General features: G+C 47.8%; 1 protein-coding gene across 3 annotated transcripts; it reads left to right on the forward strand.

Annotated features, from left to right (window-relative positions):
• Positions 1-1235: 1235 nt before the first annotated feature.
• On the forward strand, positions 1236-20983 carry LAS1L (LAS1 like, ribosome biogenesis factor). Of its 3 annotated transcripts, none has more exons than XM_013976518.2 (14): positions 1236-1620; positions 2349-2474; positions 3463-3532; positions 4360-4441; positions 5295-5588; positions 5865-5911; positions 6773-6882; positions 8572-8657; positions 9016-9066; positions 9372-9578; positions 9934-10081; positions 15337-15845; positions 18597-18744; positions 20655-20983. In XM_013976518.2, the coding sequence occupies exons 1-14, from the start codon at positions 1289-1291 to the stop codon at positions 20764-20766; spliced, it is 2322 nt and encodes a 773-aa protein (XP_013831972.1). In that variant the 5' UTR covers positions 1236-1288; the 3' UTR covers positions 20767-20983. The 3 variants fall into 3 exon arrangements, with proteins under 3 accessions (XP_013831972.1, XP_005700911.1, XP_005700912.1); XM_005700854.3 differs by having other exon boundaries at positions 1238-1620; positions 18594-18744; XM_005700855.3 differs by lacking the exon at positions 9016-9066 and having other exon boundaries at positions 1239-1620; positions 18594-18744.
• The last annotated feature ends 57 nt before the right edge of the window (positions 20984-21040 follow it).

Consider the following 21040-nt stretch of genomic DNA (forward strand, 5'->3'; position numbering starts at 1 on the left):
TTTCCGGAAGATGCTTGGGCTGCTCAGAACAGAGTAACTATCATTCAAGAACTATGGGCAGACAAGATCTTAGGAGAAGCTGGCTGGAGAAAAAAGCACATAGAAAATGGATTGGAATTTATTGCTATAAAATGAAAAAGAATTACTCCCAGCAATGCTGCTGGTGTGTTAGCAACAGTTCTCTCTCATGTGATAGATTAGGAAATAAGTTCTGCGAAAAAAGATTAAAACAGAGTCTTGAACACATTTTAACCAGCCTGCAAAATTCAACCCTGAATATTCATTGGAAGGACTGTTGCTGAAGTTCTAATACTTTGGCCACCTAATGGGAAGAACCAATTCATTGGAAAACACTCTGATGCTGGAAAGATAGAAGGCCAAAGGAAAAGAGGGCAGCATAGGATGAGATAGTTCATTGGACTGCATAATCGGACTCAATGAACATGAATTTGAGCAAACTCTGGGAGATAGTGGAGAACAGAGAAGACTGGTATGCCACAGTCCATGGGGTTACAGAGTTGGACACGACTCAGTGACTGAACAACAACAACATGAGAAGGGCTTCATAATATTGCTTTCCCCTCTAGAAAGCCGGAATCCCAAGGAATTGTGCAGAAAAACTAAGTATACCTTTGTGGATGGGGTAACCAACGTAGCAGTGGAATGCTGGCAGAGTAAAATCCTATCATTTTCAGCTATAGAAAAGAACCTAGAAATTACCCAATCTAAACTTCTCAATGTACAGATGTGAAAACCCAGATTTTTTTAAACCCAATTTTAGATATTTAGATACTAGATGATATTTGCTGTGCAGTCTTGCTTTACTGTCCACAGTGTTTTACTGGGTCAGATGCTGATTCACGGCAATAAAAACAGAAGCGCATTTCCAGTACACTGAACGGCCATAATCCCGCCGCCGCCCGCCAAGGAGCTCAAACTAAAATTCCTCCTGCCGTCCAGACACGTCCCGCCTCCGCCCGCCAAGGAGCTCAAACTACAATTCCTCTTGCAGTCCAAACACGTCCCGCCGGGTATGGGACAGAAGCCTGTTAGCAACCAGGAAATTAGCGGAACGTTGAGGATGAACGTTTGCAGCTAGGACGATTGCTTTGACGAAAGAACACTTCCGGTTGGCGAGGCCTTTCCCTTAGCTTGTGGTTTGGGCAGCCTTTAGCTCTCGCGTTTCGATTTGCTACGCTAACGCTGGGAGGCGGGCTTGCGTCGGGGTCACGCTCTCCCATTGGCTGCTGATGCGGGCGGAGGTTTGGAGTGAGGATAGCACGTTGAGATGGAGGCTGATCATGAGATGGAGGCTGATCTTCAGTGCGGCGGCACAAGGCCTGAGCTCGATGTTGAGCCCGTTGAGCCCGATGTTGAGCCCGATGTCCGGTCGGAATCCGAGATTGAGCCAGGTCTGGGTCCCCGGGGAATGGATCTTGTGTGGAGTGCGTGGTGCGGGAAGTGCGTCAAAGAGAAAGGGTCGTCGCCACTCTGGGCCCAGCGCATCGTGGTCGCCTGGCTCAGCAGGGCCGAGTGGGATCAGGTGATGGTGTATCTGTTCAGTGACGACTATAAATTGCAGCGGTACGCGCTGAACCGCATCACGGTGTGGAGGAGCAGGTAAGGCGGTTGGCTTAGCCCTCCTGCCTGCGTGCTGGTGGCACTTCACTTCTTTTCTTAAGGCCTTACTATCTAGTCTTCTCCTAAATGCTTAATGGTTCTCCCACGCGTGGTTTGGGCATTGCTTGTCTCAGTGTGCCTGGGGGAAAGTCGCAGCAAAGCTCTTGCACTAATCCTATTTGCGGAAAGAAACGGGTGTGCCTCAACAGCGTTTTTGTCAAATCTGTGAGCTTTAACCCTTGCCTTCTCTCATCTTGGGGTGGGTACTGAAGGAACTGCTGTGGCTGAGCCAGGCAGGGCTTAAGGAGTAGCACTCTAGGGTGGATTTCTATTGGAATTAGAAAGGGTGGTGGGAGCTTGCCTGAAAAATCCATGTTTGAATGGGGCGCTTCAGTCTAGTTGGTAAGATTGAGTTGGGAGCAGACAAGAGAGTAGTGTCTCCAAGAATAAGCCTTTTTTTTAGCTGAATGAGTTGAGGGTGAAAGGGGTGTGTCCACACTTTACTGTTGGTTGGTTGTGTAGCAGTTAGGCATCCTGTATACTGTTCGATCCCAGGGACATTACCTACCCACCCCCCACCCCCATCTTCCCAGCTTCTTGATTTGTGTCCGTTAACACACTCTTTAGCCAGTATATAATTGGAATAACCTACAGAAAGCTAGATTATGAGGTGGAGGGTGGGCCAGTGTAAAGGACCTTTATGATGGTGCTGGACTGTGGCCCTTTAGGTTAGGCAACGAACTCCCCCTGGCAGTGGCTTCTACTGCTGACCTGGTACGCTGTAAGCTCATGGATGTAACTGGTGGCTTGGGCACTGATGAACTTAGACTGCTCTATGGCATGGCATTGGTCAGGTAAGACCTACATGGGTAGGGGTGCGTGGGGGGTGGTTTGAGGGTGGGGGGCATGGGGCTTGCACGATAAGCCGAGTTTGGCTTTGGGTGCTCCCTGAAGCAAAATGCCTTGTGTGTCCTTGTGTATGGGTCACCCTGTGATTGCTTAACTTGACAGCTGTCGGTAACCCCCTGTTAACACACATTCCTCTTTTTTCCTGAGAGCCTTCTCTCCATTTTTCTTCCCCTCTCTTTGGAATATAGAGTGAGGGTGATTTAGACCAAATGGTCTCTTTGGGTCTCTCCCAGCCTTTACAGTTCTATTTATTTTCTCCCTTTTATTCTTTTACCTAGAGGAACCTTTCTGAATGCTTCGATGTTCTTGACCATGATTTAATGTGGTTTTTCTAATCCTACCCTTGTCTACACCTTTATCCGATTCTCTTCACGAACACTGAAAGGTTGCTGAGTTGTGGAAACCGAGATGTGGGCCAGGAGTTCCTGACTTACAGAGTGGCTCAGAGTGGGTCTTGCTGTCTCATGTACATCAAGAAAAAGGTTGCCTCTGAGTTTTCCATCTGTCAAAGTTTTTGCTTAGCTCATACTGTTTCCCTTGTTTGCCTTAAGGTCCTCCTTAGCTCTTCTTACCTTATCCATTGTTTAACTGTGCTCCCCATATCATTTGATGTAGTCATTTGTTCTAGCATTTATAACATATTATGTCCTAGCATAATATGTTATATTATGTCATGGTTATTTATCCTAGACTGAACTCTTGAAGGCCAGAGCATCTGTATGGCTGCAGTATAGGGCAGACTCTCAGTAATGTTGGACTGGACGGAACCATTCCTGCTCTGGCTGACACCAACCATAAGAACAGGACAGAACAGTCATTGGAAAGGTTGTGGAAATGCAAGGTGTCAGTAACTCAGCAAGGTGTTTTGAAGCCCCACTGGTTTGAATAAAGCAGTTACTTGGGCTCTGCCACTTATTTCTCCCCCAAACTCAGGTTTGTGAACCTTATCTCGGAGAGGAAGACAAAGTTTGCCAAGCTCCCTCTCAAATTCCTGGCTCAGGAGGTGTGTATGATAAAGTGGCCTTGCTCAATTCTCTCTTCTCAGAAGGGCTCACTAAATGGGGCATTTAGTGGGTACAGTCAGACTAGCTTATCCCACCACTGTCAGCCAAGCCCGGCAAGAACCCCAGAGCCTCAGCTTTTAGCTTGAAAGAAGCAGACTTGCTTCCTTGCTTATGGCTGCTGTCTTCAGTGGGCCTGGCCTCCCCACCTTGCTGGGAATGGCCCAGGTGAAGCTGAGGCACCCCAGTGCACCACTGGGTGGGGATAGGAAAGAGGTGGCAGTTAAAGTGTCTGCCCTGTGGCTGTTGACAGTCTGAGGGAGGAGACAAATCCAGCCAAGCAGCATGAAAATGTAAGACATTTCTGCTTTGAGTGAGTATATGAGGTATGTAGAGACACAGATGGCAGACAGGTTCTCAGCCATCAAGAGAAGCTTCCTGGAGGAAGTCTGGGAGGGAAGGAGGAAGAAAGGGAGAAAGAGAAGGGTAGAGGGTATCCTGGGAGAAGAACTGGTGCAGGCAGGGTAAAAGGAGGCTGAGGAAGGTGATTATTAATGCTCATTCACAGGAGTCTTCTTCATTGGAGGAGGGTAGTTGGTGGTTGGGGGAGGCAAGTATCTTCTTATTTCCAGGATCACCTCCACAGAGCCTAAAGAGAATCAGGAGACCTGGTTTCTAATTTTGGCTTTGCCACTAAGACCAGAACCTCCTCTTAGGACCTCCATTTCTCTATCTGTAAAATGGGGAGAAGCCAGGCTAATTCATCTCTGTGGCCCTTTCTGCTTTAATATTTTCTAATTTCTGCGCGCACACCCTCCTCCACAATCAGGTGAACATTCCGGATTGGATTGTTGAACTTCGCCATGAGTTAACCCACAAGAAAATGCCCCATATAAATGACTGCCGTAGGGGTGAGTCCCCAGGGAGTATACATATCACAGTTAAGCCCAGAAGCTTGGGCTGGGTGGCACTGTGGGGAGAGAGAGAGGGAGGAGGGTCTTCACCTGGGGTCAGAGCTGAGACTAGGGTGAGGCAAGTGAAGCATTCACCTTGGACACAAACTTTAAGGGGATATCAAAAGCTCAATAATCAAGATAAATGACATTTTAATACAGAAAAACTTACGGTGATCAAAATATCAAACATTTTGAATAAAGATAGGATGAATAATACTGATTTCGCCTTTTGCTTTAGGCTCCAATATACTGTGGCAGGGCACTCTTCTGATCCTGTTTTGTTGTCTCAATTACTGAGTTTTTTGGCATCCCCTTAAATTTTGTGCCTGAGGAGGGGAGTGGGGAGTGGGTTGAGAAGCGTGAGCCATCAAATATCATGAGTCCAGGAGTTCTTTGGACACCCCATTCCAACTAAGAACCCCTGATTCAGCCTAACCCCTTCATGTTGGGGAAATAGATCTAGAAAAGGGAAGAGACCTGATTGGCTAAGGCTATGTAACTAGCTGGTGGGGCTGAGTCTCTATTCTTCCACTTGCTAGCCCCATTCCGTTTTTGGCATCCCATCTTCAAGTCTGGTATTAGTTTTTTTCTAGGAAATGTGCTGGTGAGTGGGAGGAAGCAAACAACAGGGGATAACCCAGAGCAAGAGGGGCTGTTTCTGGATATGTGAGATTTGTGTCTTCTTGGAGCCAAGCCTCTTTCCCTGGGGCTTTCCCATAATGTTTGCAAGATGAGACGGGGGCCTACTGAGGAGCTGCTTGCCTGTGACTGTTACTATGGCACTGCTTTCCTTCCTCCCCTCTTTTAGGCTGTTATTTTGTCCTGGATTGGCTCCAGAACACCTATTGGTGCCGCCAAATGGAGAACAGCCTGAGAGAGACCTGGGAGTTGGAGGAAGAGAGGGAAGAGACAGATGAAGCAGACCAAGAGGAAGATAAGAAAATTGTTGTTGATGACATCACAGAACAGAATCCAGAGCCTAAGGATGAGGAGAAAGGTGTAGAGCTGAATGTCAAGGCTGATGGAGACCACGAAGGCAACAAAGACAGCAAAGAGGTTGATCCGCTTTTACAAAAGGCTCTGAGACATAAACAGTTGTATGGTAGGTGTCTGTTGCAGAAAGGGGCTCGTGAGAAGACTCAGGCTTATGATTGACTCTGGTTATTTTACTGGCTTGGTATTTCCTTTGGGGTTGTGGTGAGGCTTAGCTTAAGAAAATTACTGTCAAAAAGCATCTTCGTTGAGCCCTGTGAAGCAAGAGAGCCAAGAATTCTAGTTCCCATTTTACAACTCAGGAAATGAGGTGAGGGGGGCAAAATTCCATCAGGAGTAGGACACAGGGTTGGCTGCTCTATCTGTTCCCCTATTCTATTTTCAGAAAGAGCCCGAGAACTGCTGGTATCCTATGAAGAGGAGCAGTTTAAGGTAAGAATGTGCCCTTGACTTGGCCTGTTTTCACCTGCCTAGCCATTTCTTCCCTCTTGCCAGCTAACAGAGAAATCCTGAGAAGGAAATTGAAAGAAAAGTGGCAAAGCTTGAGGGAACTTCTTAGAAATGGGGAGAAGGGGAATAGAAGCCAGACAAGAGGAGCAGAGTCCGGTTGGCTGATCTTCCACATCAATGGAAGGGAGCAGATGATGGAAGTTTGTGGATAATTGGCCCCACTGGGTGGTAGGGAACAACTGAATATAAGTGGTTGCACAGACCTACTGTATTGCAGCTGATCAACAAATGGCATCCAGGAGCCTTCCTAGATCAGGTGAGCTTATGGGGTGCTATTTTAGCAGAAAGGGAGGTAGCTTACAAACCATTCAGCTCAACCCTTCATTTTCACAGATGAAGAAATTGAAGCCACGGATGAGTGAAGGGACTGGCCCAAGGTTGCATATGCAGTTAGTGATAAAACCAGGACAAGAACCTGGGTCTCCTGATTCACCTTCTTCCATAACTCATTGCTTCCTCTCACCCCTTAGTCCAAGGGTCTCTGCCCAACTCCAACCAAATGCCCCCATTGGATATCTATGTATTGGATTATCTGGCTATTGGGAGCTGCAGGGAATTTGGGGGGTGGGGAGGGAGGAAGAGGAAAAAGACAAAATCTGGAGCTTGAGGGTCAAGATATTTTTAGTTGCAGAGCCAATAGGGACATTGTGAGCTCACCTCTGCATACCCTGCCATATCCCCTGAAGGGAAGTGCTGAGAGGTCCTATGAGAAGGAATCCTGGAGGGATGGGGGAGGGTTACCTGGCTGAACTAGCCTTCTGATGGGACCCTCTTTGCTGGCAGGTGCTGGAGAAATATAGGCATTTACCTCAGGCCATTAAAGCGTGGAATAACCTGTCCCCACCTGTAGAGTGCATCCTGGCAGAGCTCAAGGGCATTACATTCGAGAACAGGTGTGTAACTAGGTAATCAGGGGCTGCTACTCTTCTAGGGTAGAGTGTAACAGCCTCCCTGAAATTGGTTTTCATATCCCAGCTTGCCAGCCTCTGCTGTAGGAAATTCCAGGGATAATCCTGATCCCCCATGGGTGACCTTGTATTTCGCATGATCCACTTTTGCAAGCCCTGCAAGCTACCAGGTGTGGTTTGCCTACTCTGAGTCACTGAAATGGCTACAGGAAGTAATGTTTACTGTCATGCATCCCCTGGCCAGCTTTGTTTCTCTGTGTCCACTGGTATATGAAACTCTTGGCAACTAGGAAGAGCCCTGAATCTTTTGCTTTTTCACTGCCTGTCTCTTATCTGAGTTTGAGATAAAAGATATATTGTAGGCACTGCTGGTCTCTTAAACTGCTGTTGAGAGGGTATCAGCATCCCCTGGATAGTTATGGTTGAGGGGACAGAGGAGGGGCCTTCCCAAGGCTTGGATCCTTGAAAGACTAAGTTCCCACTGACCCACCCATTATGGCCATGAGCCTTATTTCCCCCGCCCCCAAAGTAGTACTCAGTTCAACCAGAGCAGTGTCTATCCATTCCTCTCCTCCCTGGCTCTTTGGGGCTTGCTACCTGAATTCAGTTGGAAAGGGCTTTGGGAAGAGGTTGGAAAGAATCTGTGATGAAACTGACAGTATAGGAAAGTGGTGTAGGTGACAGAGTGGGCCTGGGTAGCAGGCAGTACCTTCAGCACAGATTAGGATGATCTAATGTTAGATTTAGATGTAATGTTAGATTAGGATGTTCCTGATGTCTTTATTTTTAGGACATTAATAGTTCAGATGGTGTTTTTATCAGTGTCTGCCCAGCCTAGGCTTCTTAGCTGTACCCATCAGGAAAGAGGTGAGTGGTGACTACCTCAGTATCTGGGAAAACTATCATTGTGCTATACAGTAGTGTCTGCCTGATCATGCTGAGCAGGCAACTGGTTGACTGTTTTAAGTGCTATTCCTGGATATTGACCTGAGGAGACGGGAGACGGATAGGACAACTCTTTCCTCCTTGAGCCTGAGCATGACAACCCTCCAGACGTTGAGACGCCATGAGAGCTCTTGTTCTGCCTCAGCCCAGTCAGCTAGAAGAGATTCCCTTAGGGAACTTATAGCCTCAGAGGAGACAGCTGACACTGATTTTGCTTTGAGCTAGATGGGAATAAGAGATTACCCCTGTTGCTTAGGCTTCAACCTCTGTATCTTAGTTCTGGGTTCTTGCAGTCCATAGGAATGAGAATAAAATTTGAATGAAGGCAAACAGGGAGAAAGGGAAGGGTAAGAGACTGGACAACTGTCAAGAGAAAAGACTGAGCAGGACCTTGACCCTATGACCACAGGCATTTAACTCCTTTGTGGGCCTGGGACTTTCCTTCATCTGTGCTTTTGGGCTTGTTCAGCTACTGCTGCCTTTGTTATGGGCCTTAGATTAGTATGTGCTTGGTAGATGCTTGTTCAAAACCCACTGATCCCAGTTTTTGGCTAAGTCCTTGACCTAGGAGGCAGGGGCCTGAAAGCCAACTGTCAGCTGCCTTCCTTTTTTCCCATGCTGGCTTGGCCTTTGAGTCAGAGGCATTGGCAGCCTTGGGAGTGGGTAGGGGAGTAGAAGGGGGTCTTCTGCCTGCTTCAGTTTACTTAATTCAGTGTCCTCTTGCTCCAGGGAGGCTGTGCTAGATGCTTTTCTGGATGACGGCTTTCTCATCCCTACGTTTGAACAGTTGGCAGCTTTGCAGATAGAGTATGAAGGTAGGGTCCTGGAGACTCACTACAGCCTTAGGGTACGGGTATCCTGAACAAGAACACCAGGGGTGGGCTGGGTGGCCCTGGACAGGGGATAAGGGCTGTTTCATGCCATTCTGTAGCTACTGGAAGCCCCTCCTGGTGGAGCAGAATGTAGCCCCACTGAAAAGTAGTTGTTGGTTTGGGCTATTCTTAGGTGGCCTGGAATTGGGTGGGTGAGATGGAGTGGATTGGGATTGGGGTGGGGGTCTTAATGCCATTATTTTGCCATATTAATTGTGATTTAGCCACTTGTTAGAGAGCTAGAACAACAGAACTGGAAGGGCCTTGTAAGGTCATGTAGTGCAACATCCTCATGTTACAGATGGGCAGACTGAGGTCCAGAGAGGGGAAGGTACTGACCCAAAGTCACACAGTGAGTTATTGACAAAGCTGAAGCTAGAACCAGAGCTCTCTTTCTTTTGTACTCTGTTTTGAGTCAGTTGTTTGCCAGATACTAACTGGTTTCTCTCCCTGCTGTTCTGCTCTCATGTTTCTTTTTGTTCTGCGGTGGCAACTCTGTTATTATTGGTGGGGCCCCCTCTTCTTCTTCCTCTCTCTGCTTGATTTCTTCTCTTCCTTCTCTCTCTTCCTCTTCTCTCCTCCTCCTTCTTCCCTCCCTTCTTCCCTTTCCCTCCCTGCCTCCCCTTTTCCTGTCAATGGATGTTTCTCACAAACCAGAAAACGTGGACTTGGATGACATCCTGGTGCCAAAGCCGTTCTCTCAATTCTGGCAGCCCCTGCTTAGGGGCCTGCACTCCCAGACCTTCACGCAGGCCCTGTTGGAAAGGATGCTCTCTGAGCTGCCAGCCTTGGGGAACACTGGGATCCGGCCCACCTACATCCTCAGATGGACCACTGAACTGATTGTGGCTAACACCAAGACTGGTGAGGAAGACTAGTCCTAGCCCCAGGGCTTAATGCAGCCCAGGCAAGAGCATCTGCTACTGTCCTCATACTGAATAGCACCAGGCAGATAGATCCTGTGTTAAAGGCTAAACCTTTAAGGTTGGCCCAGTAGGGCCCTGCAGCAGCAGTGGACAAATCTCCCTTCACCTTTTTCTGCTCAGAGCCAAGTAAACTGGGCTGGGGCCAAGGGTTCTGAATGCTTTGAGCAATGGGGAGGTTTAGAATGAGGAGGTGAAGTCTGTGGGGACAGGGAGGGACAGCTAAACTTTTTACATGCAAGATTGGGTGGGTGGCTTTCTCTTTCCTTCTTCTCAGGCCCTGTCTTCTTTCTCAGGACGGAATGCCCGCCGGTTTTCTGCCAGCCAGTGGGAAGCGAGAAAGAACTGGAGGCTCTTCAACTGCTCTGCCTCCCTTGACTGGCCCCAGGTGGTTGAGTCCTGTTTGGGCTCACCTTGCTGGGCCAGCCCCCAACTCCTTCAGCTGTAAGTCTTTTGAATACCATCCAATAAGAGGGTGAGATGCTGCAGGCCTCAGGGTCACAGGCCTAGAATGGCAGAGTTGATTGAGCCCTTGCAAAGAGCTCCCCTCCTTGCAAAGATCTCCCCTCTAGATGAGAGAATTATTCTGAGTCCCAGAGAGGGAAGGGTTAGGATATATTCTTGCCTAAGATCACAGAGATTAAGAAGTGGCTGAACTGAGTCCAGTATGAAAATGGATAAGACACCCCCATACAGTGCTTAGCACAGTGGCCTGTAGAGAGTCAGTGCACAATAAATGGTAGCTGCTGTTGATTATTGAACCCATTTCGCTGACTCTATGCCCAGTGATGTCTCTATTATCTTCCCAAAATGTACCTCTCATAGCTGCTTAACAACCTTCAGTGGCTCCTTATTGCTTTCCTAATGAAGACTAGGCTGCTTAGCTTGACATTCAAAGGTCTCTCTGCTTCTGCCCCAACCTATTGTGATAATCATACCTCCTTGACTCCCCTTTGCCCAGTCCACTCTGAGCGCTATGGTCAAAATGAATATTGCACTGGTTCTGTAGATACCTGTGGTTGTCTCTCTTTCCTTTTTTCTGTCATTTCCTGACCCCCACCCCACTCCCCTCATACTCATGGAAGCCTTTAGGACCCAATTCTCTTCCTGCTTTTTGGAGCAGTGTTTGTTTCATTTGAGTGATCCATCTGACACTGCAGTTCCTCAACTTCAGTGACCTTCATCCTCCACTACACTGACCAACTCATTTCCATTACTCAAAGCTGTTCCACCTCTGAAAGCTTATATCCCAGCATCCCACTTTGTGACTCCCACCTCTTGTCCTACCATTTTTTACCCTTGCATCCCATAGCATCTATTCTTTGCCTGCATCCAGACCTCCACCCCTCCATTTCTTACCTGCCTCAGTCTTGCTTCTCCTCAGTCCTGTCTTTGGTTGATCACTTCAGTCACCCATCATCAGCACCCTCCACTCTGCCCATCCTTTGGCATATCTGATTTACAAACCGCCAAGCTGGAGTTGATCCTTCCCAGTCTGCTTCCACTCCTCAGCCCAGGTAGCTGAGCTCTGCTGGAGAAAACCACATAGCCCTGCAGATTGCTGCCACTGCAGAGGTATGATTTTTGATCTCAAGCCAGGTCTCAATTTGGCTTGTCTGAGCTTCTACTTGTTTTCTGCCCACTTTCTCTCCTGTTTCTTGACTGTTCTAAACCCTTACTAGTCACCTCAAACCCCTCCCCCATTTTACCCTGGCTTCCTCGAGCACATGGAGGCCTCTGGCAGGGCCCCTATGACCTGAGATCCAGACCTCATGAGCTGAGCTCCGGCTATGCTCAGCACTGTCGCCAGTCTCAAGATGAGATGGCCTTACCCAGCCTCAAAGCCTGCTCCTCCACCTGTTCTTTGGAGCTACCTCTACCAGCATCCCTGGGTCCTCATCCCAGCCTCTCCCTTGCTCTGCTGGCTCTTGCTCTTCAACCTGTGAACAGTGTCTGAATTTTTCTTATCTTAAAACAACAATCACAACAACACAAGCCAAATCTCCTTTGACCCTGCATCCCTCTATTGGGTTATCAGCAACTTAATCACTCCTTTCTCTCCCATCGAAACATCCCAGAAAAGTGGTCTACATTCAGCAGTCTTAATTTCCTCACTACTTTCTTACTCCTCAACCTGCTGCAATCTGACATTCACCCCTAGAGCTGCTTTGACTTAACTACCAAATCCAGTGGGCCCTTGTCCATTGCCTGTCTGCTGCGTTGATACTGTTTGCTACTCCTTCCTTGAAATACCTGTGCTTGTTCTAAAAAAAAATTTTTTTTCCTGTAAAGTACCAAGGCATAAATCTCTTTATCTAACTCAGGCCTTTCCCCAGAAATTCAACCTCCTGTATTTGACTGCATGCCAGATATTTCCCCTTGGATGGCCTCTAGGCACCTTACTGTGATTGAAAGAGCATTAGTTGTCTTACTCCCCACTCCAGCCCCAAAATGATCTTTCTCCTCTGCTTCCTGTCTCACTTGGTAGCAGCACTATCTACACTGTCATTTTGATTCTCTCAAGCACTTCTCAAATCTGAGATTTTCTTGTCATATCTATTTTTCCTAGTGTCTCCTTCCCTCTATCAGACTAAGCTTTTCAAGGGCAAGGGCTCTGCATTAGCCATCTGTGCCCCAGCACACGTGCAAGTCCAGGCTCCAAACAAACCTCAGCAAATATTGTTGAACTAAATTATACTCTGCGGTCATTGCCAGCAGTGTTCTCTTTGGTGGGAGTTGAGAAATAAACGAAGTGGGAGTCTGGATGCTTAGGCTGTTTTAGCCCCCCTTATTCTCTCCTCATGGAGTCAATAAGTCTTTCTTGAATCCTAATGACATTTGGGTCACAGTTGTATCTTATAAGTAACTTAAAAGAGAAAAAAGTAGCCTTGTTGACAAAGTCATCGAGTGCAAGACCTCCAGGAGATGGGACTGAACCAAACAGCTAAATCTCCAGATTTTTCTGCTATAGACTGAAAATGATACAAATGGGTGGGAGACTGGGAGGAGAACCAGAAAGTCCTAGAGGCATTTGAGCAATTCAAGCAAGAGAAAAAGGAAATTTCAAAGTTCTGAAGGAATATGGCATATGTATGTAATGGGGGAGGGAATGAAAAGAACAGCATGGAGAGGTTTGGATAGGTAGCCTTTAAAGTACTTTCCAGTCCTAAGTGCCTGCAGAGTGGAAGCTGCTGGTCTTGGAGAAGTCTGGACCGCAGAGATCTTCTCCAAACCCAAGCATACCAGAGGGATGCAACACATGCCAGCAGTAATAGCAGCTCACTTGGGTATGATTTCTCATACACAGATCCTGCCTTTCTTAGATAATCAGTGAGTCAGGTCCTAATCACACCATTACATAGGTTGTGAAATGGGATTTCCTCAAGTATTATGCTGCAAGTCAGTAGTTAAGTCTTCAGGTCAGAGTTGGGACCAGAATCCAGATATACTGTCCTTCCTCCTGTGTTCTTTATACAGTGTTCCATTAGATTGCATATATAGAACATGACTTTCGTTTTCCCCAGAGGAAAAATAAAATATACCATTGGCAGTTAAGTGTCAGACAAGTATGCTGTGTTTGTAGGAGATTTTTCATTTGACACAGCAATCTTTTGGAGTCAGAGATATTACAGACACTGAATTTAATAGATAAGAAAGACACTGAGGCTCTGAATAGAGTGAAGTGACTTATCTAAAAATCATACAATTTGTTAATGGTGGGTCAGGGATTTGGGCCCAGGGCTTATGAGTCCAGAGTTCATCTTATTTCCACCAGTGTGATCTGTGACCCTCTCAGTCCCTAGATGTGACCAGGCAAACCTGAGGAAGGAGATGGATTTTAAGATTCTTATCACCCCTATACCTCAGTGGTCAGATTAGACAGCTTAAGAGGGTAATACTAAACAGTAGTTATATGGTGTCTTGCCAAGATCAAGTGCCTAAGAATATTGATTATTAATTGTACTAATGGACTGCAATGAAAGGGAAGAGAATTTCTCCCTGGCTTTGCTTCTTACTAAGGCTGGAAGGTTTTCTGAGAGCTTTTTTCCCCCAACCAGCCAATATCAATTCAGTTTGAGCCAGTGTCATCTTAGAATATGAAATCAGCCCTGCAGAGAGGGTCTCCCAGTCTCCCAGTGGAGTCACTAGCTCTCAGCCCTGTCCTAAGCAGCCAGTGACCAGCAACCACACCTATGTGGCCGGTCTGCCTATGGGCCCCAGAGAGAAAACAGTCCACTGAGCACATGGCCCTTCCTTCCATGCTGCTGCTGCTAAGTCACTTCAGTCATGTCCGACTCTGTGTGACCCCATAGATGGCAGCCCACCAAGCTCCCCCGTCCCTGGGATTCTCCAGGCAAGAACACTGGAGTGAGTTGCCATTTCCTTCTCCAATGCATGCAAGTGAAAAGTGAAAGTGAAGTCGCTCAGTCGAGTCAGACATGACTGAGCGACTTCCTTCCATGAACAACCTACAATTCAAACTCGATACACTTAGAAGGAAACTATCCATCTGTGCATCCTTCCCGTGCCTCCAGCAGTGATCAGGTGTCTGCTAGGTGCCTGGTTCTCTGTGAGGCTCTGCAAGGGATACTCACCCTCTTCTCCCCCAATGGAGGAAGCTCTCCTTCCCAGTGGCTTTGTATCTGATGGTAGTTTAGTTGTTAGCACTGTCCTTTGTGTGCACGATGTAATCACCTTTAACTTTCCTCTGCCTGCCCCCTACCATCTGATCACCAAGCCCTGCTGTCTGTCTGTCTGTTCTTCACAGCTTCTCTCTCCCCATCTCCACTGCCAGTGTCCTTTGTGAGTCCTCACTGACTCCCTGGTCTCCCTGACTTCAGGCTGCAGTACCAGGCTATCCTCCACATGGTCACCCTGGGGATCTTCAGAAAGGCAGTGATCACTTGTGCTCAGAAACATCCGATGAACCCCTCCACCCAACATACACACACCCTAACCTTTACAGGCTTCTCTTGCTCCCACAGCTCCTTAGCAAAGCTCTACTCCTCGAGCTAGGCTAGTCTCACTGCATACACACAGCCCTGTGTGCTTGCTCTTGTCTCTGCACAAAGCCCTCCCTTGAACTTTCCTGCCTACCTTGTGCTCTCTGCCTCCCCCCAGCTCTTGTAGTACCCAAGTCTACAGTGCTCATTTAGCCTCCCTCCCACACCCTGCTTTGTCTTTTTAGCTGCTGCTTTTCCTCCATTCCAGGCTTGGCTGTAGTTGTTCCCAGAAAGGGATCACACTTTGTGTTCCATGAGGAAGGAGTACCACATACTTCCAGTATATCTTTGGAGCTCAGCATAGATTGCCTAGCTAAAGAAAGGGATCTGTCATTTTCATGTCCAGCTCTGCAGGCATGTTGGCTAGTTTCTATATTTATATAGCATTTCAGTACAATTAATAGCTATCATTTATTGCTTGCTCACTATGTGCCAGGCACTCTATGTGAACTATTTAGTTCATTCAACAACCCTTTAAGTTAGGTACCATTATTGTCCTCATTTTACTGAGAATGGAAGTGAACCGCAGAGATGAATTATAGAGCTTGTTCAGGGTCCATGGTCCTGTGTTCTGTCTGCTCTGAACTGCCTTTCAGGGCAGGTCTGGAAGCTCAGAGACCAAATTCAAACTGAAATTTGGGTATGAAGTGACTTGAGATTTTGAATCTTTCTTACTCCATTCCTCCCTTTGCTTAGCATCTTCAAAGCCATGGGGCAGTTCCTGCCAGAAGAGGAGCAGGAAAAGCTGCTACGCATCTGTTCCATTTATACCCAGAGTGGAGAAAATCTGGTGCAGGAGGGTTCAGAGGCTTCCCCCATTGGGAAGTCTCCATACACAGTGGACAACCTGTATTTGATCCTCAAACCAGCAGGCTCAAGCTCTGGGCCTGAAGGAGAAACCCAGCAACAGGAGGAGCAGGGCAACCTGAATGATGTCAAGGAAGATGAGAAGGAGAACAAAGAAGCCATGGAAGACCAGGTAGAAGAGAATGAAGAAGAGGAAGAGGAAAATGATCACCAGAAGTGGGAAGAAGAGGAGGAAGATGATGGTGATGATGACAACGATGATGATGATGAAGATGAGGAAGACAGGATGGAGGTAGGACCTTTCTCTACAGAGGAAGAGTCCCCCACTGCTGAGAATGCCAGGCTCCTAGCCCAGAAAAGAGGAGCTTTGCAGGACTCTGCATGGCAAGTTAGCTCAGGTAAGAAGCCTGTTAACTATTTCTCCCCACATCTGTCTTCCCTCTCTGTCTGGCTCTTGAAGCTTCCTTTCAACCCTCAAGAAAGGATGGCAAGTAGCAGGAAGTAGCCAGCATGAGGCAGTATGTGTATAACAGCTGGTTTCCCTCCCCCTTAGGATGGAACATGTGAGCATCAGAGACCCTAGCACTGCCAGCTACCCCATGCAGATATTGCATTCAGAGGAGTTGGTGTGGATGTAGGCACTGGGAAGCAAAACAGAAAGTGAGAAGCTGGGGGTGGATATATGTGTGATTCTGCATGTGTGTTTTGCATGCAGTGTTTAGGTGCAGGGAGCTGAAGTATAGTGCTATCTGTGTATAAGTGAATGTATATGGGCATGTGGAGGCTGAGTGGTGATAGGACAGGATTTTGCTCTGTGTATAAGAAGGAACCCAGAGGTATTCAGTTAGAGGAAGTGGAAATGAGATCAGAAGGGGGAGAATAAGGAACAGGACAATTTTTTTGGTGAGTGTACAAGTTAGTGAGACAAAGCCAGTAGGAAGCAGGGGACTCGGATGATAGGTGAGGGGAACATGAATCTGTTCCTGAGGGTGGTGAATGTCCTTGTTTGGGTTGGGAAGCAGGGACCTTAAGGTAGGGGGATGCCAAAGGAATGAAAAGTCTGAGATGTTGCACATAGGCATGTGTACACACTTGAGGCAGGGGTAGATGTTGGGCATAGCCTATGTGATGGAGCCTGGGGGAGGGATGGAAGGAAAACAGCTGGGACTGGGTGTGGTATGGGGTAGACATGGTAGATTATAGAGGGAGAGGCAGAGGCAGTGAGGAGCTTAGGGTAAAAATGAAGTCTTTGCTTTTACATGGATGGAAGAGCTGGGACCCTGAGTGCTAGGGACCAAGGAACATGTTCATGTTTGCGTGTATGCACATGGGTATGTGCCTGCATGTGCTGGACACACCAAGGCACAGTGACAGAGAACTGTCTTAGGATAGGGAGGACTTCTATGCTTGAAAATATCTAAAGGGAGGGGCAGTGACTGAGGAGAAGTGTGTGTGTGTGTGAGAGAGAGAGAGTGAGAGAGTGAAGTGGAAGGAGGGAGAGAGAGTAAGTGTTGTAAAAAGAGAAGGTGTGAAGTGGGCTGTAGGTGCATCTGTGCATACATGGTCATATATGTTTTTGGAAAAGGAAACAGGGTTGCCAAGACCCATGGGGACCAGGAGGCATATGTATGTGGGAGAGAAATGGAAGCAATAAGGCGGGGAGTGATATGGAAAGGCCTGAGAACAGGCAGTGAGACAGCCATCCATAGATGGCCTGTGTGGTCTGTGCTATCACTGAGGGGACATGTACAAGGGTATAAGGCTATAGAGGGGCAGGGGCAATGATGTAGACATAATTGGGAACATTAGTGATGGGGAGGGAGGGAGAATGGTCAGGTCAGTGGCAGACATGGAGGGAATGGTTCCTGTGTACAGAGGTATCTTTGTATGCATAGGGCACTGCAGTCACAAATTCCTTCTTGTAAGAGAACCAGGGGTTAGGGGATGGGCAGGCAGAGGTACATCCCTTCCTGAGGGAGCTCTTTGAGTAACATAAAAGTTTGTAGTCCTGGGTTGATACTTTCCAGAATACCAGGGGAGAGTTCTTTGGGTGCCAGGGAGATGTAAGAGGCCAGAAACTGGATCTGTTTGGAAGAACTCACCAGTGAAGGCTTTGCTTGCAAACACTGAATGTACTAGTATAAGGATGGGGAAGGGAATTTTTTGGGGGGGATTTAGTATAATACTGTGTGGAAGGTGCTTAAATGATAGGACATAATAGATGGGGAGTGCCTGACATCATCCATTCCTAAGTGGAGTGCGGGGGGCTGGGCCAAGGGGTGGTGGTGGTATTGTGAATGGGGAAAGGCTAGGGCATTGAAATCTTTCCCTCTCCCCCTCACTGTTGCTTCCTCTGTATGTGTATATACATATGTGGGGATGCAGGGACATTAAGATTTCTATATGAGAAAGATTTGTGTATGAGAGGCAGAGAGTAAAACTGGAAACATTGAGTGGAGGATTAGGTCTGTGTGCTTATGTATGTATATTTAGGTGTCTGTAGGGTGTGGGATATGCAATGAAACAGCCCTTCCTTAGAGAAGGGATGTTTTTTGTGTATGCATCTGGGGGCAGTAGGACCTTGCAGTGGGGAGGAAGAGCATGATACCTCTGAGAGAATATTCACCCTGAGGTAGTATGTGGGCCTGTATATGTATCTCATATGTATCTCTCAAGGCAAGGCCACTAAGAAACGGTGTGGCTCTCAGACATACTGGGGGGACATATGTATGTAGGATACCCAGGTTATTCAGATATACAGAGGTATCTGGTTTTGAGGAGGAGATGCAATGGGAATTCTGTTTGTGTAGGGACATGTTTGGGGAAATGGAAGAAGAGCAGAGAGGAACAAAAATGTCTATAGTTGTGTACATGGTATGCAGGGGGTGGGCGGTGGTGGGGGTGCTGCTTGTAAACACACAGAACAGGCATGAAGAGTATATGGGGTACTATGGAAGAGATAGGGAGCACCAAGGTGGAGAAAAGCTCATGAGAAATGATGCATACAGGAGTGGGGTTGGAGTTACACAGAGAACCTGTGCTAAGTGGGGAAGTAAAGTGGGTAGGTGGACAGGATAGGTGGGCTTGTGCACCCATCAGAGAACTAGCTCATCAGCCCTCTCTTGCCTCCTCCTTTTGTTCCACAGAAGATGTGCGATGGGACACTTTCCCCTTAGGTCGAATGCCAGGTCAGACTGAGGACCCAGCAGAGCTTATGCTGGAGAATTACGACACCATGTATCTTTTGGACCAGCCTGTGTTAGAGCAGCGGCTAGAACCCCCAGCATGCAAGATTGGGTGAGTGCCCATGGCAGCAGGATTTCTCACCCCTTTCTTTGCCTCCTGCAGGAGGGAGGAAGGGAGGGAGGGAAGAACATAGAATGGGGTGGATGGGGGAGGTAACTGTCCCCAGTCAGGGTCTAAATGAATGAAATATAAGCCCTAGTCCCTGGCTGGGCCCTTGCCAAGACTCCCAGCCCCTAGTGTGGAGGGCCAGTGAGGCAGCCCCACACAAAACTGGCTTGGCATCCCTCTCAGAAATGTCTGGTTTGTGTGTGGATACGTGTGTGTGTGTGTGTGTATGTATGTGTGTGTCTGTATTTTGGGAAGGGTCCATAGCTTTCAACAGATTCTCTAAAGGGATCCACTACTCCTAAAAAGTCAAGAACACCCGAGTGCTCTAATTCAGCTCTTCATGTTCCTGAGGTGAAAACTGAGGCTCAGAAAAGGGTAGGGATTTGAGCAAAGGTGCACAGAGTAATCAATAGGCCTCCCTGCACTGTCCAGGCATCTTGGTAGCAAGGCCTATGCAGGGCTCCATGCTGTCCCTTGAAACTCACCTCTAGATCACAAGTGTAGGAGCCCTTGGGTCATCAGGTAGCCAGGAACCAAGCAACCCTTGCTGAGGGGTTCTGCTGGTAACACAAAGGAGCCCATCCAGAGGGCCTGTACATTCTGGAATGCGGGGCTTTTGTGACCAGGACAATCCTGTGAGTACAAGACAGAGACCTCTGTGGGCCCCTGAAATAATCTGTCCCTGTGCCACCTGCCCACTTCATAGGAGATAAGCCCCTCTTCCCCTATACATTCAGAGAATGGGCTATGGAACAAAGGGACCCCAGCAGCATGCCAGGCCCAAGGCAGTGCTGTGGACTCTGTTGTAGGTCGGGGCAGCAGGCCTCTTGGAGAGGAGAGGAAGCAGCTGGGGAAGCCAGGTGCTTTGTAGTTGGAAGTGGGTCCCATATGTCTTGCGAGAGAGCCCTCCTTTCTTTTGGGTAAGGCTATCTTGATGAACATCAAGTTATCAAGGGTGAAGTGTGGGCAGGTAGAGCTATTAAATCCAGAAGGAGGCCCAGTCCTACATCCCTTGTAGTAGGGAGAATTCTTTATCTGGGGCTGGCATGCCTACTCCTGCTCCTTGTCTCAGCTCTACTCTGACTTGTCTGTGTGACCTTGAGCAAGTCCCTTCTCATCTCTGAGCCTCAGTTCCCTGGTCTGTGAGATGGTGAATGATTGGAGGGGATGAGGCTAGATCATCTGTCAGGGTTTTTCAGCTACGTTAGTGTAACCATGGATCTGACTGAGAGGAAGGATGATGGTTTTGCTCTTAACTTTCACCCTTATCTACCTGGAATGACTTGACCTGCAGGAAGAAGGGGAAGCAAAGAGTATTCTAAGCAGGGCCAGGGAAGGGGAAGGCAGACTTCTCCCTAGGGTAATTTTGCAATCCTAGGATGGGAGCTGGGCCAAGCCCTGCAGCCTATAACTGGCCCTGTGCCACTTAATCAGCTATTGGAGTGGGAGGGATCCAGCCCACTGTCCTCTGTGCCCCCAAGATCTAGCACCTTAGAAGAAAGCCTTTTAAGGCAGTCACTTTCAATATCTACCCAGGAGTGGGGTGGTGTGGTCTCCCTTTCCTACTTCAACCCAAATGGCTCTGCTTTAATCTGATTTATGTACTGGGATTCTAGATAAAGTTTCATTTGAAAAGTTCAGTTCCTTTGCCTCTTCCTTCAACTGACGGGAAGGCAGAGCTACCCCCGGGGCCCATCTTGAAGTGGTTTCTCAGATATATTCCAGTCTCTTTGTAAAGCCAGGCAAGAGGGGAGGTCCTTCCCAGAGACACACACATCAAGCACCCTTAACCCCTCCAGAGCCTAAAACTGCCTCTTTCCCTGACTGACCACTCTTCTCCGCTCTCTCTGTAGCACCCTAGGCCTGAGCTGCAGCAGTGGCAGCAATGACAGTGGCAACTTGGACCAACTTCTCTGGAGCCAGGACGAGCTTCATATGCTCAAAACTGGCGTACAGCTCTTCTGATGACTGCCCTGGTATAGGTGTTCATTAAGTGTTAGTGGGCCAATAGCCTACCCTCCTTTGCTCCCCCAGTGTACCCACCTAATGCTCCAGAAAACAACCTGGGAGATAGCCTGCATCAGCCATATCAGCTCAGCTTTCCATCATAGTAGAATTTTGAATATATGTTGTTTTCTTTTATTTTGAAAAACAATAAACAGGCCACAGTTGTTTTGTGAGATCTGGGGTTGTGTGCTTCTCCCTTTATTCTGGGGGCTCCTGAGAAGGTGGGATCATA

The sequence above is a fragment of the Capra hircus genome (assembly GCF_001704415.2).
Source record: "Capra hircus breed San Clemente chromosome X unlocalized genomic scaffold, ASM170441v1, whole genome shotgun sequence".
Lineage (NCBI taxonomy): Eukaryota > Metazoa > Chordata > Mammalia > Artiodactyla > Bovidae > Capra > Capra hircus.

Excerpts from the sequence above, each read along its gene's own strand:
- LAS1L (XM_005700854.3), top strand. The coding sequence starts at position 1,289 with ATGGAGGCTGATCATGAGATGGAGGCTGATCTTCAGTGCGGCGGCACA. Across the intron at positions 1,621-2,348 it reads ATCACGGTGTGGAGGAGCAG|GTTAGGCAACGAACTCCCCC; the intron begins GTAAGGCGGTTG and ends GTGGCCCTTTAG. Across the intron at positions 9,579-9,933 it reads TGTGGCTAACACCAAGACTG|GACGGAATGCCCGCCGGTTT; the intron begins GTGAGGAAGACT and ends CTTCTTTCTCAG.